We start from the raw sequence: 21,437 nt of genomic DNA on the forward strand, positions 1-21,437 counted from the left end.
TTCCAGCACATTCAGAATAAAAATGGCTTATAAAAACATGTGAATACTCGTACTGCTACTATTCACTGCGAACCTTGCTTTTCTTTTTTGTATGTAACAGTTTTACAGGCTTCAGTAAGAGGAAGAAATCTAATATATTCATTTTGTTTCACATGACTATCTCACCATAATATAATGTCAGGGGTCCCTTACACCCAGCAGCTCAGTCTATAAAAATGTACAGCGACTGATTAGTGTCATGGCTTTCTTTGTTTACACTGCGTGTACACTGCAGCTTTTCTCTTTGTGACCGTCTTTAGCTGCAGAAATCAAGTCTGAACACTTGAAGTTCGATTTTGCCTTCACACAATGTCAAGTGGGATGTTTCACCCCTCCTGCGGCCCTGATGGATGAGCGGTATGGCTAATAGATGGTTGGATGGAAGTCTGTCTTTTTTCAGTGTACCTGGTGGCATTCAGCCTCCTCTAGTGGAGATATTGCGTAAACTTTCACTTAAACATCTTGTGTTTCATGTTGTGTTATGTTTCTGTGTCATGAATGAGTATATTTGTGAACACAAATTTAAGAGATATTCTGATACTGTTAGGGGATTAACAGGTCCCTTCCTCTTGCAGCTGGCTCTTACTCAGCGTCCTCTCTGGCTGTGTTGTGGACACACATACTCTTAAAATCTTGCAGCAGGAAATGTGTTTGTAGGCTGTTTGGCATTTTTACATAATTAGATAGTATCCAATATATCTGCACTCATCGCCTGTCACTACCCCAATGAGCTGAGAAAACTAATAGTAGTTAATTGATTCCTCATCAGTAAATGAGGTCCCATAAAACTGATGCTGTTGTGCATTAGTCTCAATTAACAGTGAAGTTCTGCCTTTGTTAGTATTGTATCATCCAGCAGTATGAGACTATATCTGCTTTAATTTGCTTCTTTGCTTTCCTAATCATCAGAAAGAAACACGTACTGTTGGTAAGCAACAGGATATTGTGTGACTATAGTCACATAATGAACCAATACAGCAAATCATATCCAAGACTTTATGATGTAGACACAAACTACTGAACTGGATAAAAACATATACCAAATTATATTTAATTCAAATAGTAAATGTGAAATATGAACTGAACATTTGTGAAGCAGTCATAGTCCGACATTTAGGAGTAATTTTAAAAGCTACTGACAGAAATGAAGAAACAGCCAAAACCAAGTCAACATCAGATTAGCAAAATAAAAATGAAAACTGGCGTTTCAACATGGTGTTTTATATTAAAAGCCTCATATTTTGTGGGACAGTTCAACATAATTTACACTTGAACCCTCAGTTTTCACCTTCCCGCCCTTGAAAAACTGCAGATGATATTTTGGAAATTCCATAATTATTTTCACAGACATTTTAATATGTCAACATGTGAAATACATAAAATAAAAATATGCCACGTTGAGAAGACATTAGTGTTACTTGGGTGATGCAGGCAAGTTAAATGTATGTGTTGACATGAAAGTCACTGTTAAAGGAAATTAAGATATAGATCTGTTAACACAGACAAATCTTTCAGCACGCAATTACACAAAATTTGTCTTACAGTTTCACTGATGAAGTTTTTTTGCTCCTGTTAACAGACATATTACATTTGAAGAAAAAAAAATATGTAACAGGAAAGAATGTTGCACAAGGTTTAAAATATTACTTTTGAGATTTAAAAAAAAAATTACTTTACAAATCTCTGGCACCCCTTTTGCTAATAACAAATGGCTGTTAAAAACTTATTTGAGTTATTCAGAAACAATATCATGACACAAGGGCACCATCTAAAGGCCATTATATAAAAGAACAGCATCATCACTTCAGGCATGAGTGCATCACGGTCTATGACACGCTAACTCTGCCTTGGTATAGAAGCAGGATTATTCAGCCTTGGCGCATCACAGTCTCACCTGGTTTCATTGACCTAGTTATTGACCTTTCATTGAACTAGGGGTCACTTCTCACAGTCTCCTCTCATGCTATGATAACGCAAACTGTGTTTCAATGTGTCAAATCATCATCAAACTTTCATTATTACTTGTTTTTTCAAACTCTTCTCTTGTTTTATAATGACAGAAAATAAACATGCACTTTGGTTCATCCATTCTTTTAGGCAGCATGTTAAGATGCAATCTCTTTCATTAGTAGTTATCGCCGTGCACAAGACAGAAATGCGCCTTTCCTTCAGAGTCTCCTTCAACATAGTCCCAGACAGCAGAGGGCAGAATCAGAGCTGCTCCCAGATGAGGTGAGGACCAGGTGGGACTGAAGGTTTCTTCTCCTTGCACGTAATTAATTGCTCACAAATCACTCAGAGGATTCTGGCTAAGGTAGCAAACGTAGCAAAACAATAACTTCAACAGAAAAATAATCCAAAGGCAGTCACAACCAGCACCACCAGCCAGTAACGAGTACCACACATAAAAAGTTTTGAATGCGTTCTTCATGTGGCATTGGTCTCCGTAGACTCAGTCTACAGGATTGTCACTTTCTGAGATGTGTCTTTGTCATCCTCACTGTTTTTCAGATTCACTGGGTCACTATTGCTTTTGTGAGCAGGTTTTCTGTTTGGTTGGGATAGTGCAAATTGATGGAGGACATTTATCTCTGCTCACATCAGAATAAGCTGGCGATGAAGTGACTCAGATAGAGATGCTACCTGGTGGTTTTTCCTGAAGCTGTCTTTGATCTCTTTGCAAGAACAATAGTCAGATAAGATTTGACAAGCACATACCAGAATACCATTATAACCTTGACTACATTAAGATCAAGATGTAGTTTAACTGTGTAAACAAAATGATATGCTTGTTATGACAGTTGTGTAAAAGAACTTAGCTCACTGCGGAGCTGGGCACTGGCACTGACTATACTACTGCTGTAACAGCACATCTTCTTGGTGGTGAAGCCAAAGAAAGGACTTTGTCTGAAATCTTGTTTGATGGGGCACAGTAGAGGAGAACGTCTTTGACAAGTCAGAAAGAGCAGAGAAACCAAAGGATGAAGAGGAGAGGACGAACTAATTGTGAGTCAAACACTGAAATCGGTTCTTGAAGAACAGGAGACCATTTTTTGTGTGGGCGGCGTCAGAGGAGGCTGATGGGTAACGAAACTTGGCATAAGTCTTGTCGCTCTCTGATTGGCTGACCCAGGGAAGTCTGATTTTGGTTGCGTGATTGATAATGACATCATCACAAGAGCCCACATGGAGAGATCCCAGACCATCAATGAAAAACTCTGAAAAACAAGGTCACAATTCAGTCAGAAGCATTACAAAAGTCACAGTACCCGAACTCAACTTTATTCCAACCTGCAAAACTGTCTTCTAAACTTCTGTGGAAGGTTTTCAAAAAATGCCAGATTTGTCATGCACAAAAAATACAGTAAGATATCAAATAAATATTGTGCACAATATGTCAGAGATTTTTCCCTTTGATGCGACTGTGCAGACATAAAAACAGGTTACAGACATAGTGAAATAAGATGATTTTAACAACCTTAATATAGAAAGATGTCAGATTAAAAGTTGAGTTAAATGAATTCTAATAATATGGATGTGTCATTGAATGACTCTGGGCTCCTGGCACAAAATAATTCTGTGAAATGATAGTGATATGATACTATCTCAGTAACTGTGGATTAATGAATGACTGTAATCTACTTCACTGTGAAGTGTGCACTGATGATTATCAAGTTGTACTTTCAAGTCTGTGTAAGTTTCTCTGATGCTTAGTTTACTATTAGGGAGACCTTTTGATGGAAACAAACATTATTCACCTCTAGTTTTATGTGCTAAGAAAAGATTATGTGTGTCCTAATTTCATCCCATTTTATATAACTACAGCAGCAACAAACTGTGCGATATCCTGTTTTCTTCATTGATGCGCCATAAAATGTGATTTGATCTTCATTTGGGTCACAGTTACAAACATAATTTGCTGTGAAGACGACAGTTCCTACTGGAAATGTTTGTTTGAGGTTTGGCACTGAATGCTTAATGGTTATAGTTGACAAAGTTAGTTTGAGAGACGAGAAATGTTTCTGTGTTATTTTCAGTGTACTCACCCAGGTGAGCTACTCTGGCGAGGCGTGGGTCAAAACCGACCTGCTGGACTTTGTCAGTACGAGCCAGAAAGAAGTTAATGACCCCATCAGTGACAACACAGTTAGGGAAGCCTTGGATGATGTGATGAAATCCTCTCCGCATGTGTAAACAGTCACCATCCTCTTCCCCGGGCTCTATGGAGATGGTCTGTCTGTAGGTGGCAGTATATCCCGTGGCCTCCCTCACTGCGCCGCCCACCTGGACACAAGCACACAGAATGAGTCACTCTGCAGGACATGTCCGCAACACCTGACCGAGATGTCTTTTCCTCACCAGGTCCAGAGTGGTCCTCTCTAAAACATCCACAAGCTTTTCCAGTTTTGTGTTGGCTGTGAAAATGAAGTCATCATCCACCCATAACACATACTTTGTGGTCACCTGGGAAATGGCCAGATTTCGTCCAGCAAACCAACCCTACAACACATGACATTGGGCCTGAGCTCCAGAGACATCAACAGTGACAGCGCAAGTGTCAAATTAAAAGATATCTATCAGTATGTGTCCTCTGACCTTCCTTACCTTACCAAAAGGCATGACATAGTGTTCAATATAAGGCCCAGAGATGGCTTTTGGATTTTCACTGTCATCAGCAATAACTATGGTGACAGTGGGATAGTATTTTCTGATGCTGTCGATAAGATCTTGAAGTTTATCATAACGCAAGAAAGTCTTTGTAGCTATGGTAACAAGGGCACTAATATTATAGCCTGTGGAGAAAGAACAACAGGAAATTTCACTTTTTAGCAATCATTAGAAATCTTATGACAGAATAAATAGAATACAAATAATAATAATAATAATGCATTCAAAAATTGCGCAACTTAAAAAGTAGCATGTTTGACATTTATGGACTTCATAAATACACCGGTGTTGAACTACCTCCTTTGGATCCTGTGTTGTACAGTTTGGGTGTTACACCGTGACGGATCTTGATAGTGAAGACAGCTTGATGCCCCTGTGTCTCAAACTGCACTAAAGGACACAGCAACAAATATGTTTAATGTCACAGTATCTTAGTGAGACTTATTAACTCCTGTTCGGTCTACATGCTTTTAGGAGTAGGACAGACTAAATTGTGTATATCATCATAAACCTAATCATAGCCTGTATCATTTATGTACTTACCACAGAAGAGTAATACTACAGTGAATATTTACCATATTCAGATAAGAGGCTGGTAAATTATTCATAGAAACATTAACTAATTTGGTCCTTGTTTATTGCCAGTCAGCAGGCTTTGTCCCCATTAGACAATGTGATTTCTCTGTTAAAGCAAAACAAACTGCCTCCTGTTCAGTTTCCCGGCTCGTTAAAAAGAAAGACTAGTTTAACATTTTTGGAGAAATGCTTCTTCATTTACTTGCTGAGATTGAGAAAGTTGATCTCTTTGTCATGGCTCAGAGTAAATATGATACTCCAACCAGGATACATTCTTGCCTGGTTCTGTGCAAAAGTAACAAAATACACGATCACACTTTATGTTTGTTTGTTTGTTTTATCTGCAGGGTTTTTTTTTTTTTTTTTTGTTTTGTTTTTTTTTTGGGCGGGGGGCTTATGTATCTGATGGTTTCTTGACCTGAGGTCTTACTACAGAAATCTTATTACAGAGAACTTTAGTCATAAGTGATACAAAGAAATGAACAGGTTTTCCCAATTTAGTTTCGCTCACAAAACGTTAAGTCTGTTACTTAGCAACCACTGTTCCTGTTCCACCTTATCTCACTGCGGTATTTTTTCTGACATATTAGATTTCTCACTGAAACATACAGAAATGAATCCATACAACAATGAATGCTTATCTTCAACACAGATGAGTTATAAATGTTTGTAGAAAACACAGCAATCCTAATTCTAAAGATAAGAGACTGAGAGCGGGCTAAGAGTGCCTGTATCTACTAATGTAGGTTTTATCTTCAAACTGCATTCCATCTCTCAGGCCTATCAAGAGTCTCTGCTGCTGACATTTGATTTTCTTATTAGTGAAAAAGCATGAAATATAAGAGGAGGTGTATGAATTAAATTATTTTGCAAAGTGGTGAAAAAGTGGGTATAAGGATGATCTTATGTTAAGTTAGATTAGAAACATTAATTTAGCACCTATTCATCTGTGATGGTTTATTTCCAAGCATTTTTCTGTCATTGAACCTGTACCACTCGCTCAAAGAAGATAATTTTGTTGGAGTCCTCACCTGTATCAGCTGTGCTGGGGTGAAACAGCGTGTTTGTGTATGTGACAAACTGCAGCTGTCGGTTCAAGTTCAGCAGCAGGTGGCTGGACAGAGTAATGTGCATCTCACCGTCCCCTTTGAGTTTTACCCCATCTACCTCAGCTGCCACGTTCAGCGTCCCCAGTGTGGCAGTGATGTTAATCTGCGGTGAGGAGGAAGGCGCTGGATTACGCTAATTATATACAGAATATATAAAAAACATTGAGAAATACTGAGATACTTACTGAGTAATGCTTTCTGGGAAGGTCGTGTAAGGCCAAGCCTGAAAGCACATGGAAATAATCAAACAACATTTGCCCACAAAGGTTTTTCAATATCAGTCAGTTTGAAGGCACATAAATTGATTGATGAAGTTATTTTAAAGTAACTCATTAATAATGCATCCTTAGCAGTGGTACTAACTGTTTCACAAATGTTTTGTGCGCTCTTTATTGTAAATCTGACCTGGAATGATGATTGTTTTCAGGGGCCGGACCTCCACCCCCTGTGTTGGATACTGTAAGGGACTGTTGGCCTCAGCAACAATGAGGACATCTACAGGTGTCTGTGACCTGAGGGTAAGAGTTCACATCAGGAAGATGCATGCTGTAGCTACCTACAGCCATTTGCATAAACTATAACAGAATAAATGGATAAAAGTGCTTAAACTCAGTAATTCACACATATGAAAATATAAACAGACAGGAAAGACGAGGGAATGAACAGCATATTAGCTAATAATAATAGAGCTTGCCATTTTAGGATTTTGCTCTTGATAAACACAAAAGATTGTGTAGAAGGAAATGAAAAGCTTTGCGATAGCATCACAGTCATGTGTGGTTGTGATAAAGGCAGCATATTTAATTTCCAGTGATACCAAAGGAAATGCCAAAAGCCATGGTATTTCAGACATGGTGTCAGAGTGGCCTTGATCTTTGAAATGATCCAGAGGTGACTGACACTCAGTCTAGAAGCTTCATTATCCTGACAATGTCTGACAATGTTTCTGATTACCTCTTTTGGAAACTCTTGTACTCTTTGGACCGTCTCCTCTTCATTTCCTCCAGCTCAGAGGCCTTGAAAGCAGTGTGCAGCGGATGTGCTGACACTCGTGGGAATAAAAGTTGGGTGAAGGGAAGGTTCACTCCTCCAGTCTCTCCCTCACATACGCACCCATTACGTGCCAATAAACTACATAGGAGACACACGTATACAAGGCTTTGAGCTCAGGTCTGCTGAATTGAATGAAATGTTCTTTGTTAACATTTACCTTGCCACACTGTCCCTCACATGAAAGGGGATATTGCTTAATTGGTGGTCTGGTTGTGGCAGCCTCTCCTCCAGGTGTCTCTCCACTATGGGCCCTGGTCTTTGCCACACATCCACTGTTGTGTTGGCCCGCGTGGGCCATGAATGGAGAAGAGCCAACACCAGCACCACAGACACCAGAATGGCAAGCAGCACTGTCTTCCTCAGGGAGCGCATCCTGGAACCTGACACAGACAAGCACAGTAAGTTTCTCATAATACCATGCACACATGTTAGCCTCATAATTCTGTATTACTATTGTTCCTCGTCTGGCACATAATCACTGTCAGGGGTGACTGAACAAGAAATTTCATGCCAAAATGGCTGTGCCCTTAATGGACTTTCACTTTGATTTGACTAATGACAAACAACACTGAACAAGGACTGTTGATTTTGTCCCTCATCACATATATGGGCATAGTATTTACAATTGACTTGTAAAAACCCAATCTGTAAACCATCAGCTTTAGAGTGTACTTCAGATCCACATAGTGGTGCGACAGGCATGTGCATGGAAACATTTATTATGTGGCTCATAAATGTTGGTCTGGCATTGATTGTGGTCAGAACGGCAACAACTAGAAATTGCCATAACTGATTTTACACAGGCTCAGGCAGAGTAATCATCACGGTACCAGGAATAAAACAAAAGCATGTTGGTGCTTGACTGGTTTAGCAAAATGAAGTTTCAAATCTGCTATCCCAGTGTCAAAGTATAAAATCTACAGATAAAAAAAAAAAAAAAAGAGTTTCAGCTGCAGGAAGTACCTTTCCCCTCTATATCTATGCTAGATATGCTCTCAGCAGATGGTTAAACATCTAACAACTTTCCGTTTCCTTGCAGCTGTGATTAAAAAAATAAATAAATAAATAAATAATGAGTGTGGTGTGTTTGTGAGATCCAATCTACATCCTGAAAGATGCTAATTGTTTGGTCTGCCAGTTTGTAGTTTGTTATGTGGAATTCATGTCATGTGGAATTCATCCGTCTTGTTTCCCTCAGCAAAGCGGATTCCAACACTACAGTTATAATTTAATTTGCTCATGCAATTATATTTATTCCAAAATAAACAAAGAAATAAAAAGAGCCATTGGTCAAACAATACTCCTTTTTGTTTTGTTGTTACACAAACATAAAGTCTCTGGTTATTTGAGAGATTCTAAGTTATTATATTTTCATTCATGACCAAATTTCTCAGTGCTCATGTTGTGATGCCATGTATGTATATATACATACAGTAGATTATCATTGGCTCTCCCTCTGGGATTAGTTCTTTCTGCTACAATTTATAATCACGTCAAATATAAATACATTACATTTTTATTTTAATTTTTTCTGTAATTGATGTGAATGGCCAAGAATCCCTCAGACAAATTCTTTAGTTTTTTAATGCCTGCATGTTTAAAAATGTAGAAGTAAACATACCCAACTACCTCAATCCAGTCAGTGAGAACTCATTGTCTTTTGGCAGCTGCATCTCCAGAAACTATGTACATAACCACAGAAATGACAGAGCAGCTTCCCCATCTGGAAAAAATAAGAAAAAAAACAACAACAACAAAACCCAAAAAACCAAACCAAAACATACATAAATAAAAACAGACAAACAAAAATATCACAACATCACAGGTTAGTTTAAAGTCTGTACAATGCAATGGCATAATCCCATAAAAACACTTTCAAGCATCCACATGCTGCTTCATCAGCTGCTTGTGTGGTTTCAGAGCCACCAGGGGAAACCATACCGGATTTGGAAGCCACCAATACAGCATTTACTGCAAACAATCAATGCAGGAAAGATGGGTTGGCTCAGCAATGAGTGGTCAGTCAGCTGGTTAGCATTTAGAAAGTTTCCCTTTTACCATTAAAAAATCTTGAACGTTTTGTTCTATGGGAAACGTAGGCTATATACAGAGACTGTTAAGATATATCAGTTATTTACTGAATATATGAGCTGAATGTGCTGAATCTATCTCCATTAGGGTTGAGTTCCTAACATCACCGATAGTAAGGACTCCTGTTCAGAGACTTTACTATTTGATGTGATGTGAGAAGTGTTACTGTAGATGTTACCCCCACTAATAAGATGGCACATCTGTTTGTTGGTTTTAGTTGATTTTGTGAAACCAAAGAAAAGATTTTCATTGCGAAGCTAAAATGTTAACAAACTCTTAAAAGGGTGTTACATCTACCATGGCATAGACAGAAAGTAGAGTTATGTTTTCTCCTTTTGCTTTAGTGAGATAAAATACGATAAGATTATTTGTATGACTATATTTAAAACATATATGTTTTTTCTTTTAATAAGCTAATTATTTCGATTGTGGGCCTGTATCTTCCTGTAGGTAATGATAGTTGACTAATACCTTTTAATACTTTGGGTGTAGAAACATTGAACACAGAAATACAGAAAGAGAACACAAAATAAAATGACTTAATTCTACTAGTTTTAACGACACCATTTTCTAACTAACTAACTGCTTACTAGCTAACTATTTGTATTCATACGTTTTGTGAAAACGCTAATACAGAAAATCTTCCTTGCGCGTAGTCACAATAATCATAATAATTAATGCCATTACAATGTTGTTTTACCTCTTCCCATTTGTAAATTCCCATGTATTAGCACTGATTGTGTTGCTGTGAGCTTGCTGAATCAACCCGGGGACATACTGTAGATACAGACATCGGTCCTTTCAAAAGACCAAGTTGTCGTTTGTGTTGCATTGGCATAATCTATCCTCCTCCCCGTTGTTTGAGCCAAAATGCTCAAACCAAAGGAAAATTAACGTGATCGTGTGTGCAGCATCCGAGGCCTGGGTGAATATACAATTGGCTCCAATGAACAGGCCTATTGCCCTACCTGAACAAGAAAGCTGGGGGAAAAAATGATAAAGCTCACATATCTTCAGATTTCTTCCGATTACATCCCTGACGCGTTGAAATGCGTTTGACCCAAAGACAAACCCTAACCCTCACCGTCTCATCCCGTCATTTTTATCACCAGATGGCTTCAAATGTATTCCACGCCTTTCTTTTCTTCTGACGTTTTGCCTGATGTCGAAATCTTTAAATGTTTCCACATGCTAAAAACGTTTGGAAGAAGCAGCCATAGGACCGCTACAATAACGGGCCAGTCAAATGATAAGAAGAAAGCTCACCTTAGTCCAAAGACGCACACCGTAAACTGCCTCACCTCCCGCCTGCCAGGAGGTCGCCCTCCCTGATGAATGTGTTCCCCGGCGGTCTTGGAAATGGGATTAGATGTGGACAAACGCTTCGGCCGGGAAACAAATAGGGCGGCCACACATCGCAGCAGTGTTGGAGGGGGCGCTGCCCCTGCAGCTGCTGCGGGCGGCTCAGCGGACCGAGCACCGCATCCCAGCCCCGCACCGTGCGGTCAGTCACTGCGCTCAGAGGCGGACCGCAGCGGGCCGGAGCAAAGAAGTCATTTAAACGATGTCCCAAATCTGTTCACATGCAAAAGTGTGCGTGTGTGTAAGTGGACTGCAGCTTGTGCACGTACGCACTTATCGTCTGTGCGTGCGTATGTGTGTGTGTGTGTGTGTGTGTGTGTCCTACGTCTGACTGTGTGTTGGGGAATGTGCGAAAGCGTGATTTTCAGGATGTTCAGGTATTGAACCTAATCACAAATCACGCACTTTGCATTCTCGTTTCCGACTTTCTGTCCACCAACATGAGCTTAAAATAACCTGCATCATAATAATTTAACCAATTAGGGCTCCGGTGAGTGTCATCCATCCTTCGGTCAACCCGAAGGGTGTGTTTCATTTGCTGATACACAAACTTGGAAAGCGCACATGTACCTGGTTTTACGATAATGCTCGATATTACCGAGGTTAAGGCGCCGCCCCTTCACCGTGCGCCGGTGTCATAAACTAACCAACCTACAGAGGTGGAGACGCGTTGACAGACACAACGACTGGCCAATGACAGGACAGGACGGGTCCTCTCGACCAATCAGGGGCCACCATGTCAGGCCGCCGTGTAACGTTGTTGTCAGACGAACGGGGCTGAGAGGAGAGTCGATCATCATGGCTGTGTCCTCGGTACGGTGGCTGGGGAGACTCTGCGTTTTCCTGTTCATATGCCCCCTCTGTGTTCCCGCCTTCTTGAACTTGGAGGAGCTGAACGAGATGAAATATGGAATCCAGATCCTGTCGGACCCCGTTATCCTGGGCCAGGTGAGTCGGGGAGGAGGGCTTCGGGTCAGCTAAACCATTAGCCTGCTAGCAAGAAAGTAAGCTAGCACTAAATACCGTTAAAAGCAGATAACCAGCCTCTCTTTAAACTCAAACAGAAAGTAACTTTGGTGTAACATCCGGATGCTGTTGACGTTTAAAGATGCCATGGTTGTAGGTTACAGGTTGAAGCTTTAAATGTGATGTTACGCAGCAGTCCCTGCTGACAGCTGTCAACACAACCACAGCGTCTTTACCTGCCCTCACATGAAAAGTAGCTAACCACAACTATAATATCAAGATCAAGTACTTAAAAAGCATGCTGCTGCCAGTGTTCACTTTTCGAGATACTGCAATTTACACGACTGTATGTCTCTCTCCTGTAGACCAAAACAGAGGAGGTGATGATGGTGTCCAGTAAGTACAAGCAACTGTATGAGTGCAGACTTCCAGCCCTGGCTGTCCGGTTTCATCAGGATCCTGCCTCCGAGCCAGACACAGAGGGGTATAATGGACCAGACATCCCAGACCTGCTCACTCCAATGCATGATGCCCCGTGTCTAGTGAAGGTTGTTACTTGTTTGTATGCCAGCAAGGTGTTTAAGTCAAATACAGGAACTGACAAAACTTAAATTTGCACCTTAAGACACTTTTTTGACAAGTTTTTGGAACTTAAAACTGCATCACACTGGACACATCTTGTGGTACCTATTTTTTACATGTCTGATGCTGTTGTAACATGCAAATTTACCCAATCAGAGATAAGATAATCATTTATTAGTCCCTCAGTAGGGGAATATTACATTACAGCAGCAAAGACTAAGAAAGGATTCTTATCTGTCACTAAATTGTGTAAAGGCAAATATGGTATGCACACACCTACACAAAAAGCGTAAATGATTCCTAATCCCCCAAGCCACAATATATAATATCAGTATGATTATATTATCCCTGTATGTATTGCTTGAAAGAGTAGAATTTTACCAGGTGATGAGGTATCAGATGTAGATAAGAAAATGAGCATTAAAGTAAATCTTTGTTTTCTGTCCATGCAGACAAAGGACTGGTGGACATATGAGTTCTGTCATGGTCAGCATATCAGACAGTACCACTTAGAAGGTGAGTGTAATTTCAATCTATGTGGTTTATCAGAAATTCTGTAAGAGATCATTTAAATTTGATTAATATTGTTTTTTCCCTCTTCAGACACAGAAATCAAAGGAGACGTTCTGTTTCTTGGTTACTATGCGTCTGAGTTTGATTGGAGCAATGAAACAGCAAAGGTAAAGTTCACTCAATTTTGTGGCTGCTTTTTCTTAAATATCAGAATTATATGCATTAAAATGTCAGAAAATCTAATTTTGTAAAATTAAATTGTGTAGTTGCAAGTGGCAGTGGGCAATTTAAAGTCCAATCAACCCCAGCATAGCTCAACATATGAGATAACTATAATTTGAATTACCCTCTCTAAAGAAATATGTTTCCATTTCTACTTGTCCCCACTATTTGCTGAGATTTAGTTATGTCATCCATAGGAATAACAACAACAGTTAGTCTCGGTGCAAAGAGATAAAGATAAAATAAAACACAAAAGTTTTGCCGTGCATCTTCGTATGCTTTGCTTTTAAAAAGAATAAGGTAAGAATACAGTTTTAGTAAAAAAAAAAAAAATACAGAACGATGCAAACTCACCGGCCACTTTATTAGTTACACCTGTTAAATTGCTTGTTAACACAAATAGCTAATTGCATGCTTGCAACTCATTGCATTTAGGCATGTAGACGTGGTCAAGACAACTTGCTGAAGTTCAAACCAAGCATCATAATGGGGAAGAAAGGGGATTTAAGGGACTTTGAACATGTAATTTAGTATTTAGTATTTAGAAGCTTCTGATCTACTGGAATTTTCACACACAACCATCATGGATCATCATTAGCATGGATCCATCCTGCCTCATATCAATGGCTCAGGCTGGTGGTGGTGGTGGTGGTGTAATGGTGTGGGGGAGATTTTCTTGGCACACTTTGGGCCCCTTAGCACCAATTGAGCATTGTTTAAACACCGCAGCCTACCTGAGTGCTGTTGCTGACCATGTTCATCCCTTTATGACCACAGTGTACCCGTCTTCTGATGGATACTTCCAGCAGGATAATGCACCATGTTACAAAGCTCATATCATCTCAAACTGGGTTCTGGAACATGACAATGAGTTCACTGTACTCCAATGACCTCCACAGTCACCAGATCGCAATCCAATAGAACGCCTTTGGGATGTGGTGGAATGGGAGATTTGCATCATAGATGTGCAGCCGACAAATCTGCAGCAACTGCATGATACTATCATGTCAATATAGACCGAAATCTCTGAGGAATGTTTCCAACACACTGTTGAAAGTTTGCCACGAAGAATTAAGGCAGTTCCGAAGGCAACCTTTTACTAGCAAAATTTAGCTAATAAAGCGGCCAGCGATTGTATATCTATTTCAGAATGCACAAGACCGTCTCAGCCAGAGATAGTAATGTACTCAATCATAGGATGAATAATTATTTCTGTTGGCTTTTTTCCATTTATCCTCTGGCAGTGATATCTTATGCAAATAAGACACAATTAACCACAATGTCAAGTTTCTCAAAAAAGGCACATGGCTTTTGCTCATAGTCACTGGTTGCTGTTTTTCTTTTTTTTTCTTTTTTTTCCTGTGAGTTGTGATCTATGATTAGATTAGAGTGGGTTTAACCAGACAAACCAATTGTTACCAAGATATTAGCTGTAAGAAAATATTTATACCAACTGCCTACAACGACCTCCACCAACTGAGAACAGTGGGTGTGAACTATAAACACTGTCAGAGGTAAGGTGAAATATGTTTTTCACATCTAACTTGATTCAACCAGATACAGTGGTGAAGCCAGGGAAGATATCGTTTTATCACGATAACTCAATATATTTAACCAAAAATCGTGGCAAAATTATGTGTCAGTCTGTCAAGTGGTGAAACAGTGGGATATCTCCTTCCACAACCCAGCTCAATGACTGGACGACAAAAGGTTGAGGGTGATTGTAGCTAAATGACTTCTGCTATCTGGTCTGCCAGGAGTGAGGAAGCAGTTGATGCTGACCGGGAGCAGATATGGGTCCTGGACTGAATGGGAATGGTCTTAAACTGCAGGCTGGGCCCAAATGTGTTTCAATAAACAGATACCTGCATTCAGCTTCTCCAAAATAAAACCAAAAAAAGAAAGAGAAAGAAAGACAGAAACAAACAAAAAAACAAAACAGTAACACCAAAGGAACTGGGACACCTAGTTCTTTGGTAGAGGGGTGATCAAATTTCTGATCTTGAATCACATTAATACTGTCTACAACACATATTTGCTGTAATTTCTACCTTTGTAAAGTATCAACATAAAGGTAACATATTGTTCAGCTTCACAAGAGTATTATTTTAGTTGGTGCTTGTAGACTAAATACAAACTTGGATTTGCAAACTGCCTGATCCTGGTCTTTGGTAATTTATAGACTTCCAATGAACAAATCAAAATCAGACATGCACAAACATCAGACGCATAGAGAAAAAATATTACGTTCAAGAATATTATAAATCAATTGCAGTAAAACATCTTTTTTTGGTTATTTTTCAGGCGTCCAAACAGCACCGACTGAAGCGCTACCACAGTCAGACGTATGTGAATGGCTCTAAATGTGACATAAATGGAAATCCCAGAGAGACTGAAGTCCGGGTGAGGAATTTGAACAAAGGAGGCATTTGAATCACACACTGTGGTCATTGTTTCGGCAGCTTTTTTCCCCTCCCTCTCCCTCTTTTTTGACTTTTGGTCTCTCTTTTGCTCTTCCAATCAGAAATATGTACGACGGTGTTAGAAGGAAGCATGGTTATATATTGTTTGAAATGATGAGTTCTAGACACACCCTGACAATGTAACTCAATTATTTCTAGTTTGTGTGTGAGGAAGGCTCAGGTGACTATATTGCCCGAGTGGATGAGCCTCAGTCGTGCCGGTATGTGCTGACAATTCATACCAGTCGCACCTGCCAGCATCCATTCCTGCGACCACCATCCACTGCCAAGCCCCAGGGTATCGTGTGCCAGCCAGCACTAAGTGCTCAACAGTACATGGATTATGTCAAGGCCCAAGTCTGTGAGTAGATAAAAATGAAGGCGATCAGATGCGGCATTTTCTAATTGTCATGACAGAAGGTCTTGAATTATGATATATAAGCTGAAAAATATCATTTTGATTTGTCCAATTATAAAAACATAAGAAATACAGAGCCACGACTCTTATTTCACTTCTTTCATTCTTTCTTTTCATGCTTCTGTGTTTTTAATGTCTGTTCTCAGCGGACACAAAGCGTAAAGTAGAACAGATCTCCGAGGAGCTGAGGAGCCTTGATGAGATGTTGGCTGGTAATGAAGGGGCGGATGCAGCAGCAGTGGAAGTAACAGCAGAAGATATGTCTCCTGCATCCAGCGATGACTCAGCCCTTTCAGACAGAAAAGGTTTTTCGCTTCATTTTTAAACTTCAGGGAAATGTGTCTCTTAAAATACTATAGAAACTTGTCAGTGCAATATTGGACGTCTTGTAGATTTCACAAAGCTTTTCTTGGGTGATGCAACTGCATTTATTTTGAAACAGACACAGCTGATATATCTGAGGATGGTGGGACAGAAGAATCAGAAGATTTGGATTTCTGGGAGGGAGTAACAAAACCAGGGAGTTCAAAAACAACTGCGTCACAGCAAGAGAGTCAGGTATAGAAGCGCTGAATGTTTCAGAATTAACTCACCCTCCGAATGAATGAACCGACCGTCTGTATGTACAAATACCTAAAATTAAAAGGCTGACTAAGTGAGTTGCTTCATTCAAACAAGTTTACTGCAGTGTTCAAGTTTTAAAATAAGAATGTCTGTGTCCATAAAATCAAAGCACTAATACTTTATTATTTTTAATTTTGGGGCTTTTTATGTCTTTATTTTATTTAGTAAATGGATAGTCAACAAAGGTCAACAGGAAAAAAGGATAGAGAGAGAGAGGGGCGTGTCCAGCAGCACAGGGCCGAGGCCAGAATTTAACCCAGGAGACAGCGATATGCGTGCCCTGCATGCGAGCCACTCAACCACCTGTGCTGCCAACGCTAATGCATTTGATCTGAGTTTTAACAAATTCTAGCAACACTACAATGTCTTAAATTATCAGTCTTATGTGCTTTAGGTTGATTAAATTGATGTTCTGTTCACTGCTTTTAATAATAACTGTCCACATGTAAATATGTAGAATAAAATAGTGAAGATTCCCCTCCAGTCATAGCCAATTGGTCCACGAGAGGGCGCCGGTCAGTGTCTTTTCATTTTGCAACGCTAAACTGGTGTTTTTCACAGGCAGCAGAGGATGATGACAACTCACTTACAGACAATGAAATCATTGATCATGGTGATGAAGGTAATGTAATTTGCCAGTCTTGGCTTCTCTAGCCCAGACATACACTCAAGGAAGGCGATGCTATTGGTGGTTATTTTGACCATTTACAGAACAGCTCATTTAATGTCTTCTGGTTGCTGCTTTAAACAGGCACCAAACAAAATTACAAGGTCCACAGAGTCTTTTATTTTGGAGTAGTCAACTGTCTAATCTAAAGTTAATGGCTGTCTAAATAGAGTACTTCAAGTACTCTATGCATCATGTTATTACTTCATGGCAGTTCTTTATGGATAGTTTTGTTTTTGTTATGTGCCATCGCCCAGTGTGAATGAATGATCTCAGTGTTTGAAATAATCTCTTTTAGTGGAAAAATTCAACTTTAAAATCATCACTGACCCAGCAGACCTCATGAAATTTGTCCAGCACCTCAAAGAAAGTAACAGGAAGGTAACAAGAAAGCTGTGATCCTGTTTTGTTAATCACATGGATTATTATTGTTTGTCCTTGCAGTGTAAGAGATTACTGATGATTTGTTTTGTTTTTAGAAAGCACAAAACCAAGCCAAACAGGAAGAAGAGGAAACAGCAAGAGATAGGCAAACAGGGAAGCGTGGTGAAGAAGAAAAAGATGAAGATGAACACCTATTACAGGAATTTGAAGATGAGATGGCTGACCTCTCTGTGCCATCTGATAAGATTGAGGAAATAAAGGAAGAAATGCAGAAGGAGTTTGACAACATCATAAATGAGGTTTCAGACTGCAAATAATATGAGATTTTTAACATTTTATCACAAGAATATGGAATAATTATGTATATGCAAATAATTTTATGTGGCTGTTATACATAACAAAATATTATGATTTATGATGTCATTTGCTTTTCTGTGTCTTGTAGGCCCAGCAAGAATTGGAGACTGAGGGCCTGAAAGGAGAGTTTGATCGCACTCAAGCAACACAGACACTGGAGACAACGCTTGACAAGCTACTCGACCATTTGGAGGAGAAAGATGTCCAGGACGAAGAACAGCAAACAGCAGGAATTCAAAGAGCCAGAGATCCAACCAGGGGCAGCCACAGCCTGGCACCAAAACAGCCAGGTAACATGCCTTATAGTGGTTAAAATGCGTCTGCCTCCATCATGATCATATTTCATCCATGTTTACAGTAAATGCTTTTTATGACATTCTCATCCCAGAGTAGATGCACACATGGACTTATTTTAATGTAGAAACAAATACTCATACATTTCTCTGGTGAGTTAGTGGGATTTCCTCTGCTGCTATAATGTATTTCTGGGTAATTTTAAGTAATTTAATCAAAATGTAGGCAATTAAGATCCCTCTTAAAAAATCAAGGCTCTAACACATAAAACATATAAGACAGTTTTTGAATTCCATTTTCTTGGCTCTTACCTCCTCCATCCTGTGGCCCTGCTTCATGGATTTTGAGGTGAACTGTTTTGTTTGTCCCTCTTTTGTCTCGTCACCCCAGACCAAGCGGCTGACGACCATGTTAAGATCAAAATTACTAAGTATAAGACGGGCAGCAGCCCTGATGGGGAGGTCAAAGTTCAGGAGATGGGCGAAGGAGATCCACAGTGGCAGCACATAAAGGACGTGGTTAAAGAACAGCTAGAGAAAGCAGGACTGAAGGCCGAAGGTATGAATGAGGAGTTACAAAACACTCACGGCCTTTTCTCGCTTTCCATTTGGTATCTTAAATGCACTGCTCTATATTTACAGTCTAATCTTTGCCTAAAGGATCACATTTTTTCATGATCAGTGATTTGAAAAATTAGAATTATGCTTGTACCGTGAAGCATTGCTCAAAATTTTCATGCTGGAATCATTCGACTGCATGTGTGTACTGAACACCAAAAGTAGTAACATGACATATAATCAAGAATCCATTAAATTAGGTATTTTCACTAACGCCTGTTTAACAGAGAGACAGAAATGAAAGGAGTCATTTGTGTGTGGGGTTTTTTTTGCTGGGTTTTTTTTTTTTTTCCCATCCACTGTTTTGTCTCTGCCATTACTCATTATGATGTTTTCTTCAACATGTGGTACAGTTTTCTTATTCAGAGCAACGTATAAGTACATACACTTCACTTGAAAGCCCCTTTTTCTTTCATTTTTCTTTTTTTTTTTTTTCTCCCAGGTAAAATCGAGGTAAAGATCTTGACAAGGAAGAATGCAGAAGAGGCAGGTGATCAGTGGCTGACTGAAGAAGATACAAAGTCCTTCAGAGAACTCCTCATAAATCTCCTGGTAATTTCAATTATAGGTTTTTATCTGTTTTTGGGGTCTATGTGGGTGAGCTGTAATACTGTCTACCATATGCTGAAATGTTTGCTGTGTAAATGATTTCAGCCCACATGAGACTGACTCCGAGGTTGTGTGTGTGTCTGCCTACCTGTATAACAAACAGTTGTTGCGTAACATTATCTCTTGTGTAGGGATCCATCATTTCTAGTATATTGTAACATTTTGTGTGAGCTCACAATTTGAAGTGGGGGCAAACATTGGGAATTAAAAAAAAAAATCACAAAGATGGGAACCCAATTTCATGAGCACGTCTGACACTGGGAGCACCCGCTGTGCAAGCAGTATGGCTGTAGCTTTTGCAAGTGTCTTCTAAAAAATCAGCGAGATGTGTAAGAATCTGTATTCCACTCAATATTTTCACAAACCCATAAATAGCCTCCCAAGCAAAATAATCATTTCATCACAAAGTTTGTGGTTGTTTTATAACATCAGACATTTAATCCCCTAGACTGGAGGCACCGAAGAAGTTTACAAGGAGCAAAAGAGGCAACAGGAACTGGAGAACAACTATAGGTTTGTGTGGGAAGAGTCCCAGGAGGACTCCCAGTCATCCAGCACCTCTGACTCAGATGATGTGGACATATGAGCAGTACATTGAGTGCACCTTTTGTGATTCTGGACTCCTGTGAGACCAGCAAGGAAGGGGACTCTGAAGTGCAGCAGCAAATTTGAAAAAGACCCCACTTTGTTGGATTATTGCTATGAAACCTGGCAGATAATATCAGCTCATTTGTTGGCACATTCAGAAAATCTGTCCGTGTATTTTTGACTAGGCAATATGTGTCTTTAGTAGGCACCGTTTATATGTTGCAAGACAGAACTGCAACGTGACAGCTGTATTTGTGCAGCTAAATGGAGTTATGCATTTTCCCCTTTTTAATGGGATTCAGTTTTGATAGATGACTTGAATAGCCAAGTGATATATGTGCGTTTTTAGAAATATTTCAGTGAGTTTTACTGAATATTTGCAGTTCTGTTCTAAAGTCTGCTGCACAGTCCGCAGTATGTTCACAGCTAAATTACTACTTGCAATTGTTTGTCAAAGTGACGCCACACTGGATGAGTGTTTCCACATTTCCGTCTTGTCTGACACTGTATGTGGTGACAATATTATCAGAAAGCGCAGTTGTAGAGAGATGTTTTTGCATGACAGGTCATATTTTGAAACATTAATTTTGGCATTGTTTCACAAATATTTTGCGTTTCCCTCAGGTTGTAATGTGCTACTAAAGGGATTAATAAGAAAAACACTCACAGGAATGTAGGAGAAAAAAAACTGTTTTCTTTGTACTTTTATTTGCTGACAAAACTCACCCATGCTTCATTTGTGAATTTAATTTGACTTGTGAGAGGAAAAACAATAAAGCTGTCAGTTATGTTCAGTCTACCTAAATAATGAAGCACCAAACTCAAAGGATTCTTAAGAGTTGTAATTAAAAGGGCTGAATTTGTATAGTTTGTGTATAATTGTGGGTATTTGGAACATAACCTGTACATAATTATTGCACGATTATGTTTTTCAATTGATTGTTGTACAATAGCACAAATTAAGTTGCCTGAGTAAATATACGTTTTTAAAAATCTTGTTACTGTTTTCTCAGAGAGTTCATGAATCGTGTTGTTAGTGGAGGCCCTTAACCTTTTATAATTCCTGAGTTAAAGTTCTGCTTAAAAAAAAAACACCCCCTTCATCCTTTTTTTTTTAAACCTATTTTTTGTTGTCTATACAAGCTTTGACCTGCTTTGTGCTTAAAAAGAGGTAAAAAATATATGTCATAATAATAATAAACTTTAGGTGGAGGCAGCATACTGGTTGGCGCTGTT

General features: G+C 39.4%; 2 protein-coding genes across 4 annotated transcripts; one reads left to right on the forward strand and one right to left on the reverse strand.

Annotated features, from left to right (window-relative positions):
- Nucleotides 1-1,074: 1,074 nt before the first annotated feature.
- On the reverse strand, nt 1,075-11,138 carry b4galnt1b (beta-1,4-N-acetyl-galactosaminyl transferase 1b). 2 transcript variants are annotated; one of them, XM_029501963.1, is made up of 12 exons: nt 10,803-11,138; nt 9,067-9,168; nt 7,603-7,825; nt 7,347-7,523; nt 6,798-6,904; nt 6,578-6,615; nt 6,315-6,495; nt 5,005-5,097; nt 4,645-4,832; nt 4,399-4,539; nt 4,086-4,323; nt 1,075-3,257 (listed from the first exon to the last, which is right to left on the reverse strand). In XM_029501963.1, the coding sequence occupies exons 3-12, from the start codon at nt 7,815-7,817 to the stop codon at nt 3,040-3,042; spliced, it is 1,596 nt and encodes a 531-aa protein (XP_029357823.1). In that variant the 5' UTR covers nt 7,818-7,825; nt 9,067-9,168; nt 10,803-11,138; the 3' UTR covers nt 1,075-3,039. The 2 variants fall into 2 exon arrangements, with proteins under 2 accessions (XP_029357823.1, XP_029357824.1); XM_029501964.1 differs by lacking the exons at nt 9,067-9,168; nt 10,803-11,138 and having other exon boundaries at nt 7,603-7,828.
- A 531-nt stretch (nt 11,139-11,669) lies between these two features.
- On the forward strand, nt 11,670-21,205 carry os9 (OS9 endoplasmic reticulum lectin). Of its 2 annotated transcripts, XM_029503180.1 has the most exons (15): nt 11,670-11,846; nt 12,230-12,412; nt 12,899-12,962; nt 13,050-13,126; nt 15,486-15,584; nt 15,803-16,004; nt 16,208-16,366; nt 16,504-16,619; nt 17,247-17,307; nt 17,651-17,733; nt 17,832-18,035; nt 18,182-18,383; nt 18,778-18,945; nt 19,447-19,556; nt 20,062-21,205. In XM_029503180.1, exons 1-15 carry the CDS (start codon nt 11,697-11,699, stop codon nt 20,197-20,199), a joined length of 2,016 nt encoding a protein of 671 aa, XP_029359040.1. In that variant the 5' UTR covers nt 11,670-11,696; the 3' UTR covers nt 20,200-21,205. The 2 variants fall into 2 exon arrangements, with proteins under 2 accessions (XP_029359040.1, XP_029359041.1); XM_029503181.1 differs by lacking the exon at nt 18,778-18,945.
- Nucleotides 21,206-21,437: the final 232 nt, after the last annotated feature.

Source organism: Echeneis naucrates, chromosome 5 (assembly GCF_900963305.1).
Source record: "Echeneis naucrates chromosome 5, fEcheNa1.1, whole genome shotgun sequence".
Classification (NCBI taxonomy): domain Eukaryota; kingdom Metazoa; phylum Chordata; class Actinopteri; order Carangiformes; family Echeneidae; genus Echeneis; species Echeneis naucrates.